Below are 14,797 nucleotides of genomic sequence, written 5' to 3' on the forward strand. Positions count from 1 at the left end.
ACCTGTGTGTGCTCCCAGCCCAGAAACCCAACAGTATCCTGAGCATCCAAGGCAACATGGCCAGCAGAGCAAAGACATGATCCTTTCCCTCAACTCTGCCCTCATAAGACCCAACCTGAAGTGCTGCATCCAGCTCTGGGGTCTCCAACATAAGGACATGGACCTGTTGGAGCAAGTACAGATGGGGGCCATGAAAATGACTAGAGGGCTGGAGCACCTCTCCTACAAAGGGTGGCTGAGAGAGCTGGGGTTCTTCAGCCCGGAGAAGAGAAGGCACCAAGGAGGCCTCTCTGCATCCTTGCAGGACTTAAAAGGTTTTTTTTTTTTTAAAGAGGAAGACTTTTCTACACAGGCAGATAGTGATAGGACAAGGCGAGACAGTTTTAAACTAAAAGAGAAAAGATTTAGATTAGATGTTAGGAACAAGTTCTTTACTGCGAGGGTAGGAGACACTGGAACAGGCTGCCCAGAGAAACTCCACCCCTGTGCGTGTTCAAGACCAGTTTAGATGGAACCCTGAGCAACCTCATTTAGAGGGTGACATCTCTGCCCATGGCAGAGGTTTGGAACAAAATGGTCTTTGAAGCCCCTCCCAGCCCAAACCATCCTGTGATTCTGTGATGTCTCTTAGAAACAGCAGAAGTAGCTGATGCAGTGAGAAACCACTTTTCCAGGTGATTTGCTACCAATCATTGTGCATAGATCCTACTATCTTCCTTGAACAGTCTAAAAACACGTCTTAGACACACCTTGCTATAACACACTGCTAATTCATCTGACTCATAAAACTACTTTCTCTGGGAGGGTGGGAAATATTGGGCTACTTCCCAATAGAGAAATCAATTCAAGATACCAAACCAGTAAATTAAAAAGCAAAACAGAGGTTTCAATTAGTTACGTTTCCATGACTATCACTGTGGATATATTTGTATCACATCAGGGGTGGAAAAAAGGTGTTAATACATTGCCTTGCAATTGCTGTGGGTCAACAGTAATATGATTGTGACTGTGTTGACAAAATGGCATGACCTGAGCACTATGAGTAATAAAGCCAGACAGAAGACTGATACTGTTAAGAAAGTCAGTCTAGGTCTGCAAAAAATTGGTTCTGTGGGTGTTTCAGAAATTAGGAAAATCCCTACCCTTACTCATAAGGAGTATTTTCTCACACGGATTGTTCAGCCGAAGGAAGGATTGCACAGCCAGACACAGTGATGGATTGCCAAACTAACTGAAGAGAGTTTCCTGTTTTTACGGTTACAGTTTTCAGAGAATGCTCTGGTCGTCTGTGCTCTTGTTCACTTCCCATCCAGTAGAATAATATTTGCACAAGAACATTTTTCTTACAATTAATCATAATGCTTCTTTCAGCTGAAACAGCCCTGTATGTGAACTCATACCTGCTTTCTGAAACTGAAGAAAAAGAGGCCTTGTTGATGGGACAAGAGGCTAGGACTTTGGAGAAGATGTTCTGTTTACAGCTACACTGCTTTCTCTCTGTTGTCCTACCTCTGAGGTGGGGATAAAAACACTGACTTCCCATGGGCTATAAAAATCACTAATCATTATTTTCTGCCGGCAGCATGGTTGTCAGTTTACTTCTTTCTCACTAGTTGGGAACATTCTTTATCTCTTAAATACTACTATATCTAGACTTGAAATTTTAAGTTCTAGGGTAATTTAAATACACTCAGACTCCAGGTCTGCTAGATGTGTTGGTGAAACCCATCACATAAGGTAACTCCCTCTTAACTAAATGTTGTAATATTTACGTGAACTCCACGCAATGCAAGGAAAAAAAAAAAAAACAACAAAATTTCAACAGAGACACCAACTATTTCTGAAGTGACACATTGAGAAAGCCTAAGATGTCAAATCTGTTTCAAGAATTCAAGCTCTTCTACAAAAGTCAGAAGAATCCAGCAGCTGACAAACAGAAGGAATACATCTCAGACATGTGCTGATGTTGAAATGTTTGAATGTTTAAAGTACTGGAGGATATACTGAGGAGAGATCACTTGTTTTTGTTATGAATGCCCACACTGAGCTTTGAAGACATGGATGTGTATCAAGTAAATGTTATCAATAAATACTTAGGTTATTAATAGACCCAAGCCTTGCTGGGCCCAAGACTTTCGATGCTGTGGTTACGCTATATTTTTTAAATGGGTTTGTGACAACACAGAAGCAATTGAAGAAAATAACATTGTCTGTATTTTATTTTGAAGGGCAGACTAGTCAGGCAGAGAGAGCTTTTTAAATTTTTCCTCCTTTGCTCAGCAGAAGAAATTAATTAAAGAGTTTATTCATTTGTGAATGCAAAATTTTGGATAGAAATTCTACTGATCTTTAAGGGCACTGTTGCAACATCTTACCAGTCTTGCATTGTTCTTTATGCAATATATTGTTTATGCTGCACTAATTTATGATAGGTCTGGTCCCCACTGGCATACATCTAAGTAATAGGAGTTGTTAAGAAATATAAAAGAAGAAAAACGATCTCCAGCACCAGAAAGAAACACAGACTACTTGTTATATGTACTACCTGGATTAAAATAAACTCTCATCAAAGCATTATCAGAAAGAAAATTCAAATTTAGTCATTGGTCTTAACAATCTCCTACTCACAGGATTTGTCTCCTTCTGGAAAACTAGACAATTGGGCTTTTCTCTAGTCCACATGAACCCACAGAGACAGAAAACACTGTCTAGTGTGTATGCCTAGAGATGCCCTGAAAAATCACCTGAAAAACTGTGCTGATCTTACCCTTCCATGATGCTCTAAGATTGCCCCTGCTTCACTGTTTTAAAAAAACAGTTAATGTTGTGCTCTGTTCAGTGTGAACACAAACAATATCACTACTAGATAATGTGTGAGACTTGGCAGGACAAGAATATGTTGAGAAAATAAAGCAAAACTACTCTAATCTTTTCCCACCCATAAAGCAGCCAGGAAATTAAGCCATAAGAGTAAAAGGAGAAGAAGAAGAAAAAAGGAATTAATAGAACTGATCTTGTAGAAATGTCACAAGACACAAAAATCATAATAGACACTCTTAGAAGAGCTCTGCAGCATTTTATACCACAACAGGGAGCAAATGGGTCCAGGGTTTTACTGAAGTAAGCCACAAAAGCAGGAAAGAAACTTCTCTCTAGGCAGTCACCATGGGAATGTGTCTCACATGCTCAAAATGTCTGGCAGTTACTACTTTTAATACAAGAGTTGTTAATGGGATAAGTGCTTGTCTAAAGCCTTAGCTGTGCCCGCTCAGTGATGAACTGGAACCACCAAGTATCTCTTCTCAGTAGGCTATAAAATGATTTTGCTACATTCTGGAAAAGAGGAGTTTAAAAGTTTAGAGCTCAATATGCAACCTCAAGAAGGACACTTTTATTTTCTGTGCTAGGAGAGATTTTGCTCCTCACAAGAAGACAAAGTTACTCTGACTCGTGCAATGGAAGAGTGGTATTTTGTCAATACAATTTTACAAAGTCACCGGACACTCCAGCCCTACAGCCTTTCCCAGAGCATCAAGCCTTTATGAACAAATACCTCCAAACCTTCAGGAAGACAGTTGATATTTATAACTAGGAAGTATTGGTTCAAACAGGAGCGCAACTTGATAAAATTTAAGACACCATTCTTCAGTTAATTATTAAATAAATTTTAAAGTTCTTGAACCTAAAAAGCGTTAAGTCTGACAGTAGAGCAAAAGATGTAAGTCAGTTCTCACTTGGCAAACTGCTTCAAACATCCCCAATCATAAAAGATAAGCATGGAATAATAACTCTTTAAGGAAGCTCTACTTTGCATTTGCTGTTGTCTAACAGGAAACAATTGCTATTGAACTGAAAATAGCTGCTGGTCCTCAGTGTGTATAGAGATAGCAAACCCACAAGTAAACAGGATAAAACTGTCAGACCAATGAAGTCTTATCTGATTTTTATAGCACTGCTACTGGCCAAATTGATTTAAACAAAATATGTGTTATTTCACTTCCATGTGAAATGGAATAAATTTGACATAAGTGTTCCTATATGTCAAATTTATGCATAAACAATATACAGGAACAGAGAACAAAACACTGCATTTATAAATATGAAGACTCATTAGCGAAAGAAGCTCTTTTTTCTGCACTTACACACCTGTGTAAATGATGGAAAGGGAAAGGACATGTAAATAATGAAGGACACTTAATCAAGCAGGAGAAGGGAAAATAAGGAAGTGAGTGAAAGATGCGTTCAGGCCGCACCCTCAGTGTCTTCATTATTAATGAATCATGTTTCTTTATAATTGGCAAATACTACTTTCCCTTGAACATTCCTGGTTAACTATTCCATATTCCTTGTGCAGAAGCTTTATCCAGAGCACCAGGATGGAGCTGGGAACACCTGGCTATCCTCAGCAGTGGCATATTGTGTCACTCCCTCGTCTCCTCATTCTGTGATAGGGACACTCCACCTTGTTGGCCGATGGCAAAGGGTAGGTAAATCATTCCCATCACAACCACCCCTACAGCACTGCTGAACTATTGCATTTACATGCTGCAGGAAGAGCGTATTCCAGCCTCTTTAGTCTGTTTTGAGTGGGCATGAGGGCTCAGAGCGCTCCCTGCAAACAGCCGCAGCCGTGCTGCCCTGGCACGCATGATACCAACCCCTTGCTGATACGCCTCCCTGGTGGCAAGCTGTGTTCTCTCTGAGAGGCTGCCAGCTTAAGGCTGGTGCTCAACTTTTAAACCCCAGTTTGGCCAGCAGCTTGCTTGCTTTCTGGGCACTTGCTTACATCTGCTCACAGGGGTCTGGGTGCGCACAGAACAACCACCGAGCTTCAGTTAACCTCTCACTTCTGTATGGGAAACCTGCAAGAAACTGTTCATTACAGCTACCCACACACACCACACCCTGCTTCTTTACAGACACCTATCCATTAACAAAAATAACAATAAAAAAGCCCCCTAGGGAAATGTACTTCTGAGAACCTGTTTTGCTAACATGCTGTCACTGTGAGACATACATAATTAACAAAAGCTATGCCATGGCAGGTTTTTTTTACTATTATACATTCTGTCAGAGGCAGCATCTTATTTACCAAAGCAGGTATTTTGTAAAACAGACATTAATTGTGAACTTGAGGATTGCAGGCTAATGCCCTTTTCCTAGGCAATTGTCAGTTTGCACCCTGGCAATCTCTTTTATAACCATCTCACATGCTTTTGGAACAGTACCATTAGCAGAAAGAGAGACGGAAGTTTTAACACAGCTGCTGCATGTCTGGCTTTTTTTTTCTGGTTTGTTTTTTTCTTTTAAGACACAACACAGCCTCTTAGAGCTTCCAGCTACTAAGCTGCATCAATCATCAAGAGAAAAGAGAAAACAAAGTGAAGCAATGTATTTTTCAAACTCCAAATATAAGTAAAATTCAGGTCATCTCTGTGATTTTTACTTTGAATTAGCATACCCTGCTTGTGCTTTCATGTTTTTAACTGCTAAAGCTGTAGATGATTCTTCAACTCCTTTTGTTTCTTTTGGCCTTTTGTATTGTTTTGGGTGTTTTTTTTCTAATGTTTCACAATCTGAGAATCGAAGGTTATTGTGCCAAAATAAGATTGCTGCATTACATAAAGTTGCCAGTGTTGTCGTATAGAGGAACTGGAAAGTCCCAAAGCCATTGCTTACAAAAGAAAGTTCAATTATGTTCTTAATTGAAAGCACAGACTCAAAAAATGACTGTAGGATTCGTTAGGCAGGAAAGAGTCACAGAGGTTTGAACTTTAAATTGCAATTAGCTGAACTTTCTGTCTGACTGGAAAGATTCTCCAAGGAAAACCCCTCTTTTTCTCAGTTGCCACTTCGCATCGCTGCATGCAAACTCATTCATGTGATGAGCTGCTGTGCCGTCCCTTGGGCGGGGGCAGCTCCGGCAGCCGCGGCAAGGGAGGGAAATCACAGCCAGCTGCTACTGATATTACTGCTGAGGCACTGTGGGGAGGCTTGTGATTGAGCGGGGAGGAAGCTGATAAACACACAGCACTGACTCAATCCTCTCTGCCACTACTATTAGCAGCACCCATAATGGTCACTGATAATTACAGTGTCTGATAGCTTTGAAAGTATTATTGCCTCTCTGGGAGGGAGAGATGACTGTATGTTAAGAGATGATGGACTCCTGGAAAATGACCAGCAGCTACACCAAACCGGCTTCACGCCTACAGTCGTGGATAACACACAGAGAACGGTCCAAACCACGAGGTTTGTCACAGAGAAACCCTGACAGGAAAAGGCAAAGAACAAAATAGATTGTGGATGTGTTTTACTTTGTAGCAACTTGGAAGTTTGCATTTCTCCACTGTAAGAATTCAGTTTAATGCTGACAGATTGAATCAGCATGCTCCCAGATGCCAGCTGACGCTAAAGCACGATGTGTTTTGAACAGCATTAGTTGTTCCTGTGCAATGTTGCATTGTTCTCAAAGTAGGTAAGATCACTCTGGTGGGTCATGTTTGTTTCACAGTTATCCTCTGTGAAGTTGTATTTCACAGACAATCACGTACATTTATTCCTGGTCCTGGAAAAAACAATTCTAGAGGAGAGTTTTGCAGAACTCCTTCCTTTGCTCTCTCACACAGCATTCTCTTGAAAAAAAAGAGACCAAAACCAAACAGTGATTTATAAAGAACAGAATACATATCATGTGAAGAGGAGAATTATCATCTTCCATATTGACTGTATTTTCAAACACTTATCCCTTAGTTCTGGAACAAAAATGTGATGCAAGAAGACCAGATAGAAGATGGAGAAGCCTTTTTACAGCATTTGGAATTTCAAAAACTTTTAAGTTCTTTGACTGATTTACCCTCTCCTTATAAAAGAACTCTACATTGTTCTTTCTCTGCTTCTCTAAAATGTATTTTACTACCAGTCAACTACATTCAGAACTCATAGTATCAAATATTATCACATCTTTTCAACAAGTATTTTAGCAGTAATGACCTCAGGATTCTCTCTGGTGTTTATTTGTCCATCAGCGTGTCATGATATCTCCTACTCCTGGCACATTCTTGATAGTGTCGAACCTCACGCACGTTTAGGTGATAGATGAATAACTGCAATATTTACACTGTCTTCAAGTCAGGCCTGTAAAAGCCTGGGGAACTCCTCTGGAAAGAAAGATATACCACACATGGATGAAGATTTTGTTTAACCTTGGCTAGAGCCACCAGTGGTTTTAAAAGCATTTACTTTAAAAAGTTCATCCTCAATTGTATGATGCTATCTGTCCTCATTAAGCCTTTCTCTTACTTCCTGTTTTCAAGGTAATGGCTCTTCATTGCGGTGAACACCAGTACCTAAAGAATCTTCAAATATTTCTCCAAAGACTGCAAGACAATCCCCTGCCATGGTTTGTTGGCTCTGTGTGTGCGCATCTTTCAAGGGCAGCTACGTAACCCTTCCACTAAACAATGATGGAAAGTTCAAGTGAATGCTTAATAAAGCCTAGTTACTTTGTAGCTTTGGGAAAACAGCCAAGATACACACTGTAAAGACTAGAGTGAAAATAAACTAGCACAAAGAGCTTCTTCAAACTGCTTTATTTACAAATTTACACGATAGATATGTAAACCAAGGGGCAGGCAGGTCTCTTCCTTTGTGACTGATAAGCAGCTGCAGTAGCCCTGTCTCAGAGCCTTACCTTGTGCTAACAGCCAAGCTCCCTCCTCCCACAGGCAGACTCACTCTCCCTCCTTCCATTTCATCTGTACCACTACTACTTCTGTTCCAGTTTCTTCCAGTTTGGGGGTCAAAATTCTAGGATTCGCTTTGTGTTAATCAAGGAAAACTTTGAGACAAATATTTCTACAAATACATAATGCTCACAGGAGATAATCTGCTACAAAAACATAATTCACCAAGATGTCAGCATCTATATTCTCCAGGATCCAGACTGCTTAGACAAGTCATGTCAACACCATGAGTAAACCGTGTTCACATATCAGTGACAGTATAGCCACAACACCACAGAAATAAGTTTTTCAGCTTTCTCTGTATCTCATTTTTCCTTTTGAAATCAATTAAGAGTGATTCCAGGTCCTCTTTAATTCTGTAAAACTCTGTACTAAAGGAACCAAAATTCCAGTTCAGGAGTTTCCCAACAGCAATAGCTATTAGTCTGTGATGCACAGCAAAATCACTGGCTAAAAAAAGAAAACACCAGCATCAACTGCTGTTTTGAAATGATTACTGACTACAAAGTCACGCTGGAATGTATTTTATACCAACTCAAATATACTGTAGCTGTAGTGCAATACCTTACTAAGCCAGTAAAGAAACTTCCCTGGGGGGCATTTGTGAAGTTTGACATACTTTTTGTAGCTATGCTGAAGGTTCGATTATGGGACTGTCTCACTGTAAAGCACTGTAAAAATCCCAGAGTCAGTTCAGACCCTGATCTCTAGGACACTCCAGGCAGCTCATAGAACTAAAAATCAATCAAGGAATTATAATATTTATATAGTGCACAGATTTGGACCAAGCCAAGTATTTAAACACATCTTTAAACACATCTTTAAACACATACCTTATTTGCCTACAGTAGCCTTGTCCTTTCTCTTAAGGTTTTGTCTGTATACCTGATCTCAGCAAAAGCATTTTGGTACGACGGACACACAATTTTAGAAAGAAAAGCAATGAGGCTGCTTCAGCTATCACAGATGCACGGGGAACTTGTTCCCTCTGACACACCCATTCACAGCCTGGCAGCACTGCAACCATTACATGCTGCTCAAGCAAGTGAGATATATATTCACTATACACACAGACACAGCCCTTGGGTGACAATGGCCATGAAAAATGTATTTTGTTAGACTCCTGGAACTGATGAGCACAAAAACAATATAGAAGCACAACTGTTATCCCTAACCACAAAATGCCTCGAGGCAGTTGCAGTCACAGTGAGAGTCTGTTGAAAGTATGGTCATTTCCCTAAAACATGGTTGAGCCTGCACCATATGAAATTTCAAAAGCTTTTTGTCACTTTGGACATAAAATTTTTATTTTTTTTTTCTCTGTATTAACCTTAGATTTTTAAATACAAATATTTGAAGCAGATAACCACACTGCAGGAAGGCAATCGGTAAACAACTGAATTTTGTCACTTCTAACCCCCTTTGTTCCAAAAGCTCATCAGTCAGCCCCAAAGAGACCTTAGAAAGTCAGAAGCAAGTGTGCTTGGCATAAAAGCTCTCCAAATCACAGCAGAGAGCCCCTCAGTTTTTCTCCCGTTTGGCAGGGCTGTGCCCAAATGCAGTATGTTCCAGCTGTTGGTTCAGCTCGTGTAAACTCCAGAATGCAGCTGTAAGCTGGGGGGGGCTCAGCCCCTTCCCCCCGCCCCCCTTTTCGCTGCAGTCCAAAACGGAGCTGGGAGAGCAAACTGCGTTTGTAACAGCAGTCACATTGTCGAACTGAGCTTCACCAGAGCCGTGCTGAATTCCCTAATGGAGTCCTGGTCTGAGTTTAAACTTCATTCTTTAATCTTCTGCAATTCAGGTTTTATAGATCTGGAATTGCCCTTTACAAGCAATACACAGCTTTCTGTGATTGTACAGACCAGCACAACTGAGATTACATTTCTAAAACATCTCTGATAACACTTAAAATAAAAAAAGTATGTAGGTGCAAGAAAGCTGTTTGCTATCTAGCAGAAGAGCACTTGCTGTCTGAAGCATTAACTTAACAATCAGAAGTGTTTTCATTCATAAAAATCTTACCTGTTTCTGTTAGACAGAGCTTCAGCAAACATAATCCAAAAGTTGCCCATAAGGAGAAGTTGGCCATTTTTTTCTTGGAACTGTTTTGCAAAATCCAAAGATCCTTGCAAGCTGCAGAAAGAAGTAAAGCCCCGACGCTTGTTAAGCCTGCAGTCAATGAGTCTGAAGTTTGCTGCACTTTTTATTCTAAGGAACTAAGTAATGACATAACTGGGAGGGGGAAGCGCCATCAAAAGTCACACCCATAAAGTTACCCAGAAGCAGAAGAAGGGGGAGTAGAAGGCGAGCTAGTACTGACTAAGCAGGCACAATTGAGTTTTAAAGAGCCACTAAATCTTCTCTTCTTACACAAGTCCAGTCAAAAGTTATACTTACTGTGCTTGTAGGAAAATTTGTGTAATCTCTCCTGATTCAGCTCAGAAATGCACTGTTTGTTATAAGCTTTTCCTCCTGCATTTAAAATCTCTTCATTATTGCAAACCAAGTGAACATAAAGCACTAAAGAGTTTCTGAACCCCGGTAAAAGCATCTATAACAGCCTGGATGTTTCCCAAAATATATTTTGCTTATTTATTCCTATCTCACCATTTTCTCTTTTTGCAGTTCAATTAAGAGCAAGTAAAATGCCTGCTCTGCAATGAAGCTTTCTGCAATGTTTTTGTTCATTGCTGGAGGATAACATCATGCAGAAGGTAAGTCAAGGTGGTTCAGTTTCCCACAGTCCGTTCTCTGCACAGGCTGCTCCAGCAAGAGCAGTGAATAATGCCAGTGCCAGCACAATGCCAGTGATACTGAGGACTAAGGCTGATATTTTATTGTATTAATGGCATAAGGTACGGAAGGAATTTTTCCTCCTTGTCTCGATTCAGAAAGCAGAGAAACTGGAGGAAAAGGCATGAGATCGTTGAGGTTCAGACAAGGTCTCAGGTCCTGAGGGACATATGTTCATTGCAGTGTGTGGTTTTGTTTGGCTCTTCATGAAACCCCTGCTGAAAACCTCAAGGCCTCTGAAGATAAGCAAAAGCCTTGTCTCTTGTGTGCCTTAGTGCTTGCCCGTGGTGTCTCCATGCACTGGCTTCTCTTTAGAGCTGGAGAATTTTAACAGTGGCTCCTGTGCCGTGGGATGAGGGGTCACCCAAGCCAGCACATCTCACCCTTAACAACCAGCATGTGGCAATGACTGACAGCCAGAAATGCCCTGATTTCAGTTTCCCTTGCCAAATCTGGAATGAATAGTCCTATATCAGGTTACCATTTTGTCGATTTCCCCACTTCAAAGAATTTTCTCATTCATTTAATCTCTGTTAACACAAAACAATGGAAAAATACAGATAGGTCTCTCCAGCCACAGGAACAAGAAGGTCACACAAAGAGGTTTTCAGGACTTTGCCTTTTGTTTGCCTTTTGGCTTAGAGATGGCTGGCTATCCTTTCCTCAACCAGCCAAATTTTTAGCAACAGGTTCCAACAGGCTTTTCCTACAGGTCTAAAATATCTGATGGGACAAAGTTAAAGTGAAAATCTTTCCTTTAAACACAGGGAATCTTTTTATTAAGAAGCTAGAAACTTTGAAATTACAGATAAAAGGCATTTTCTTTAGTGAATATGCTATTTTTTTTTTTAAGAAACCGCTTTAAAAGCAATTAAAAAGCAATCTCCTATATAACTTATTGTCTAAAGTGGAAAGAGATATAGTTCTGTAAAATCCTGTACATTTATCTCTATAAATGTTTTGGTATCAAAATACATGAATAAAGTCTATTTCAAAATGCCGGTGCACAATTAATGAATGTTTTAAATTTACTAAGTGTATATTTTTCTTCAATTGTTAAATTACTTTTAAAATTCACATCCTATGGATGAAACAGAATAATTAAACATTTAATTAAAACTCAGGAAATTTTGAGTCTTATTTTTGAAGAACATAAATTGCCTTTCCATTAATATCCTTTATTCATAGTTATACAGAATTTAAAAAAAAACAAACATAAGTTTTCTTTGGCACAGGTAAAGGGAGAAAAATGTCCATTTTAGGGACAGAGGCAGAGTCTTATTTTACCAGGAGTGGAAATTCCTAGTCTCTTCATGGTCTGAAATTTCTAATTCTAGCCCTTCTGACACCTGATTATGAGTAGGTTGTTTTCTAGATACCAAAATGTTACTTGTTATTCATCTCAGTGTTTTCAGCCCTTCTGCATATGTTTGGCAGGGGTGGGTGGTATTCCACTTTGGAAAGACTCTCTCTTGCTTGTTGCCCTAAAAAATTGGGCTAAGATTAGACACATATAGACCAGGTACATGGAAGTGCTGGTGCCTAATGCAAAAGAAAAAGGCAGATCTATGGAAGAAAAAGAATTGATCACATTATCATGTCTTTTCACGTGATAAATGACAAAAATAGTTAATGGGCTGTTTGTATGTGACACTGAGTTTGGCCATTCCTCCTGCCATCCACCTGCTTACCTGTCAGCCCAGGACACACATGTGCATTCCAACGAAAAAATGACACAAAAATGTTTCCTTCCTTCCCACACAAACACGGTCAGCATATGTTGGTCTCAGGTACACAGCAGTCCAAATCTACCCTGGCTGCAGGGCATAAAGCTGCCCAGAAAATTTAGTCAAAGCAGATGTACAACTCTGGAAAAAACGGTTGCGTATGGGGTTTGTTTTTGGTTTTGTTTTGGGGATTTCTTTGCGAGAAATACATAGCTTCTCCTTTAGTTTGGGAAAATCTTAGTACATAGGAACAGAAAAATCCTGAAGCAAATCTTCAGCTGAAGAAATGCAGCAGAGCATCCCTTTTGAGCCTGTCAGTACAGTTAAATATTTGAGATTTGGAATTTGCTTACTTCCTTGGCCACAAGCAGCTAAATTACCAGCACCAAAAATTTGTAAAATGATTAATGAATTAAGTTTTCAAAAGAGAATGAAGCAATAAGACTGAAAAAGGATAAAGCCCCAGCATTTAAAGTAGTGTTTTTCTTTGATGCCTTTGACGCAGTGAATACTGAATCTGTGATGGTAAAATATAGTACAGGAACAGCAAAATAACTCATATGTGAACTGCAGCCAGCACTAATTAATTTTTATAAAATCCTAACAGGATTCATATGTTGGAGCCCTAGAAAAGGAACAAGCATGGCTTACCAGTGATATAAAAAGATGATGGGGTTTTGGCAAGAATTCACATAGAGGACAAAATTCTGGTCTAGCTTAATTAAAAGACCAAAATTCCACTGAACTCAGTGGGGCAGCCTCTCCTGAGAATGAATATTTAGATTTTATATTGTGGACAGACAAGAAAATGGATGTACCTGGATGAACCTGTACTTATGATGGAAAAAACAGGTATCAGTGGAGATCGATTTCACTATCAAATGGGAGAAATTGAAAGAAGGGTAGAATGGAATTTTGTTTCTGTGAAAATAGCTGGCATTTGTCTTCGAAAGGCTGAAATTTCTAAAAAATAAAGCTCCTAATTTTAATTTTTTTTCTTTTATCAGCAGAATACTATTTTTTAAAAATTAAAAAAAATCATTTTCTGAGCATAATTTGGTGACTACTTCAAGCTTGTAATAGGGAGTTGAACAGCAACTGGTCTTAGTGAATATAAAAAGCACAAATGACATTAGGTAATTCTGGTCATGGCTGTGTATATTTTGCGTAGACTACGGGTGATCTGTGAGACTGGCTGAAAATCAGATTTGGGGGAGCAGGGAGGATTTCATACCCACTTATCTGCAACATCAATAAAATATGCTATTTTTAATAAGATTTCCTCCATGTCCCTAGACTGCAATCTAGTTTCCTGCATTTCAGACTGGATTCAATTTCAGAGTAGATTTAATTTTCATTATCAATCCCGAAAACAGGTTTTGTAATGGCAACGGTTGTAAACGCTCCAGTGTGGCATCTTGAACTGCACACTTTTCTTGGGCTCAGAGTGCTGATGGGAAGGCACAAGAAGAGCCTGTGCTGGTTTAAGCAAGAAAAGCTGCTCTTTTGGCTGGAGGGCAAAGCACTCCCTTGGGAAGTTGAGCGCCCGGTTCTACTCCCATCAAGCTTTTGTTCCTAGATGTAATTTACAGCCTGTGTCCTGCAGAGAGTTAGGGAGATGAACAATGGCTCCTAGTTGTTTACTCCTGAAAAAGGCAGCAACCCAGATTGGCACCTACGTGTGGATTCATCAGCCTGTTTTACTGGTTTGCCCCAGATCCCTAAACAACTCACTAATCCAACACAGGCAGAAACCTTCACAGCCGGAATGGCTCAAGCTGGCTTTAAGGAATTCTATGTCACACCATGTGGCCCCAGCGTTTTTCTTGTTCCCAGCACCACCGCAGTGCACGTAGTCCTTGGCTGACCCTCATGTGCCAGCAGTGCCCAGGCAGCAAATCATGCTCCCAGTCCCCACGGACAGCTCTAACACCACTATCCCCCCTCAGTAACTAAGTTGTTGTTGGAGATGGAGCTGGAAACCTGCCCGTCAGCAGGGCCACCAGCTGTCCCAGCCCGCAGCAGAGACACAGAATGCATTAGTGACCGACTGAGTCACCAGCAGCTGTGCAGGGCCGGGGGTGGGGAATACAGGGGAACCTGAGGGGAGAACCTTCTCTGTAGGTGATTTCTGTCTGTCTCTGCCCCTCCTTCCCCTGGCTGGCCTTCCCAGCACACAGACCATGAAAGAAGTCCCTGGAGCTGATACATCCGAGCAAAAGAAAGTGGGTATACAGCATGGTGAGCATGAGCTGCTCTCTTTGTGCTCAGCATTCTGTATTCCCACTTTCATTTCTTTTGTTGGCAGTGTACAATAGGTGAACCAAGCTCATACTAAGTCATTTCCTGGATGTACTCTTTTCTCCCCGATGTCTTTCCATTTTCTTCCTTTTGATTTTGCTTCATGACTTTTACCTTGACTTCTCCCTGTCATCTCCACTAATCTCTCCTTTTTCTTAGCCCCCATTCTTTCTCACACGGTCTCTCTTCCATGCAGCATATTGGAATTATTAAATCAAATATTTAAAGCCC

The 14,797-nt window shown here is 40.3% G+C and overlaps 1 protein-coding gene across 18 annotated transcripts in view; it reads right to left on the reverse strand.

Annotated features, from left to right (window-relative positions):
• Nucleotides 1–9,944, reverse strand: part of CD44 (CD44 molecule (Indian blood group)) — a 53,146-nt gene extending 43,202 nt beyond the window's left edge. For 9 of the 18 annotated variants that reach the window (XM_019282811.3, XM_019282801.3, XM_019282756.3 and 6 more), the window contains exon 1: nucleotides 9,768–9,941. In XM_019282811.3, the coding sequence (XP_019138356.3) occupies nucleotides 9,768–9,834 (67 nt within the window). In that variant the 5' untranslated portion in view covers nucleotides 9,835–9,941. Of the gene's footprint in view, nucleotides 1–9,767 lie in introns of all 18 variants that reach the window. The other 9 variants (XM_019282818.3, XM_039552046.1, XM_039552043.1 and 6 more) reach the window with 4 other exon arrangements.
• Between the last annotated feature and the right edge of the window lie 4,853 nt (nucleotides 9,945–14,797).

Source organism: Corvus cornix, chromosome 5, assembly GCF_000738735.6.
Source record: "Corvus cornix cornix isolate S_Up_H32 chromosome 5, ASM73873v5, whole genome shotgun sequence".
Lineage (NCBI taxonomy): Eukaryota > Metazoa > Chordata > Aves > Passeriformes > Corvidae > Corvus > Corvus cornix.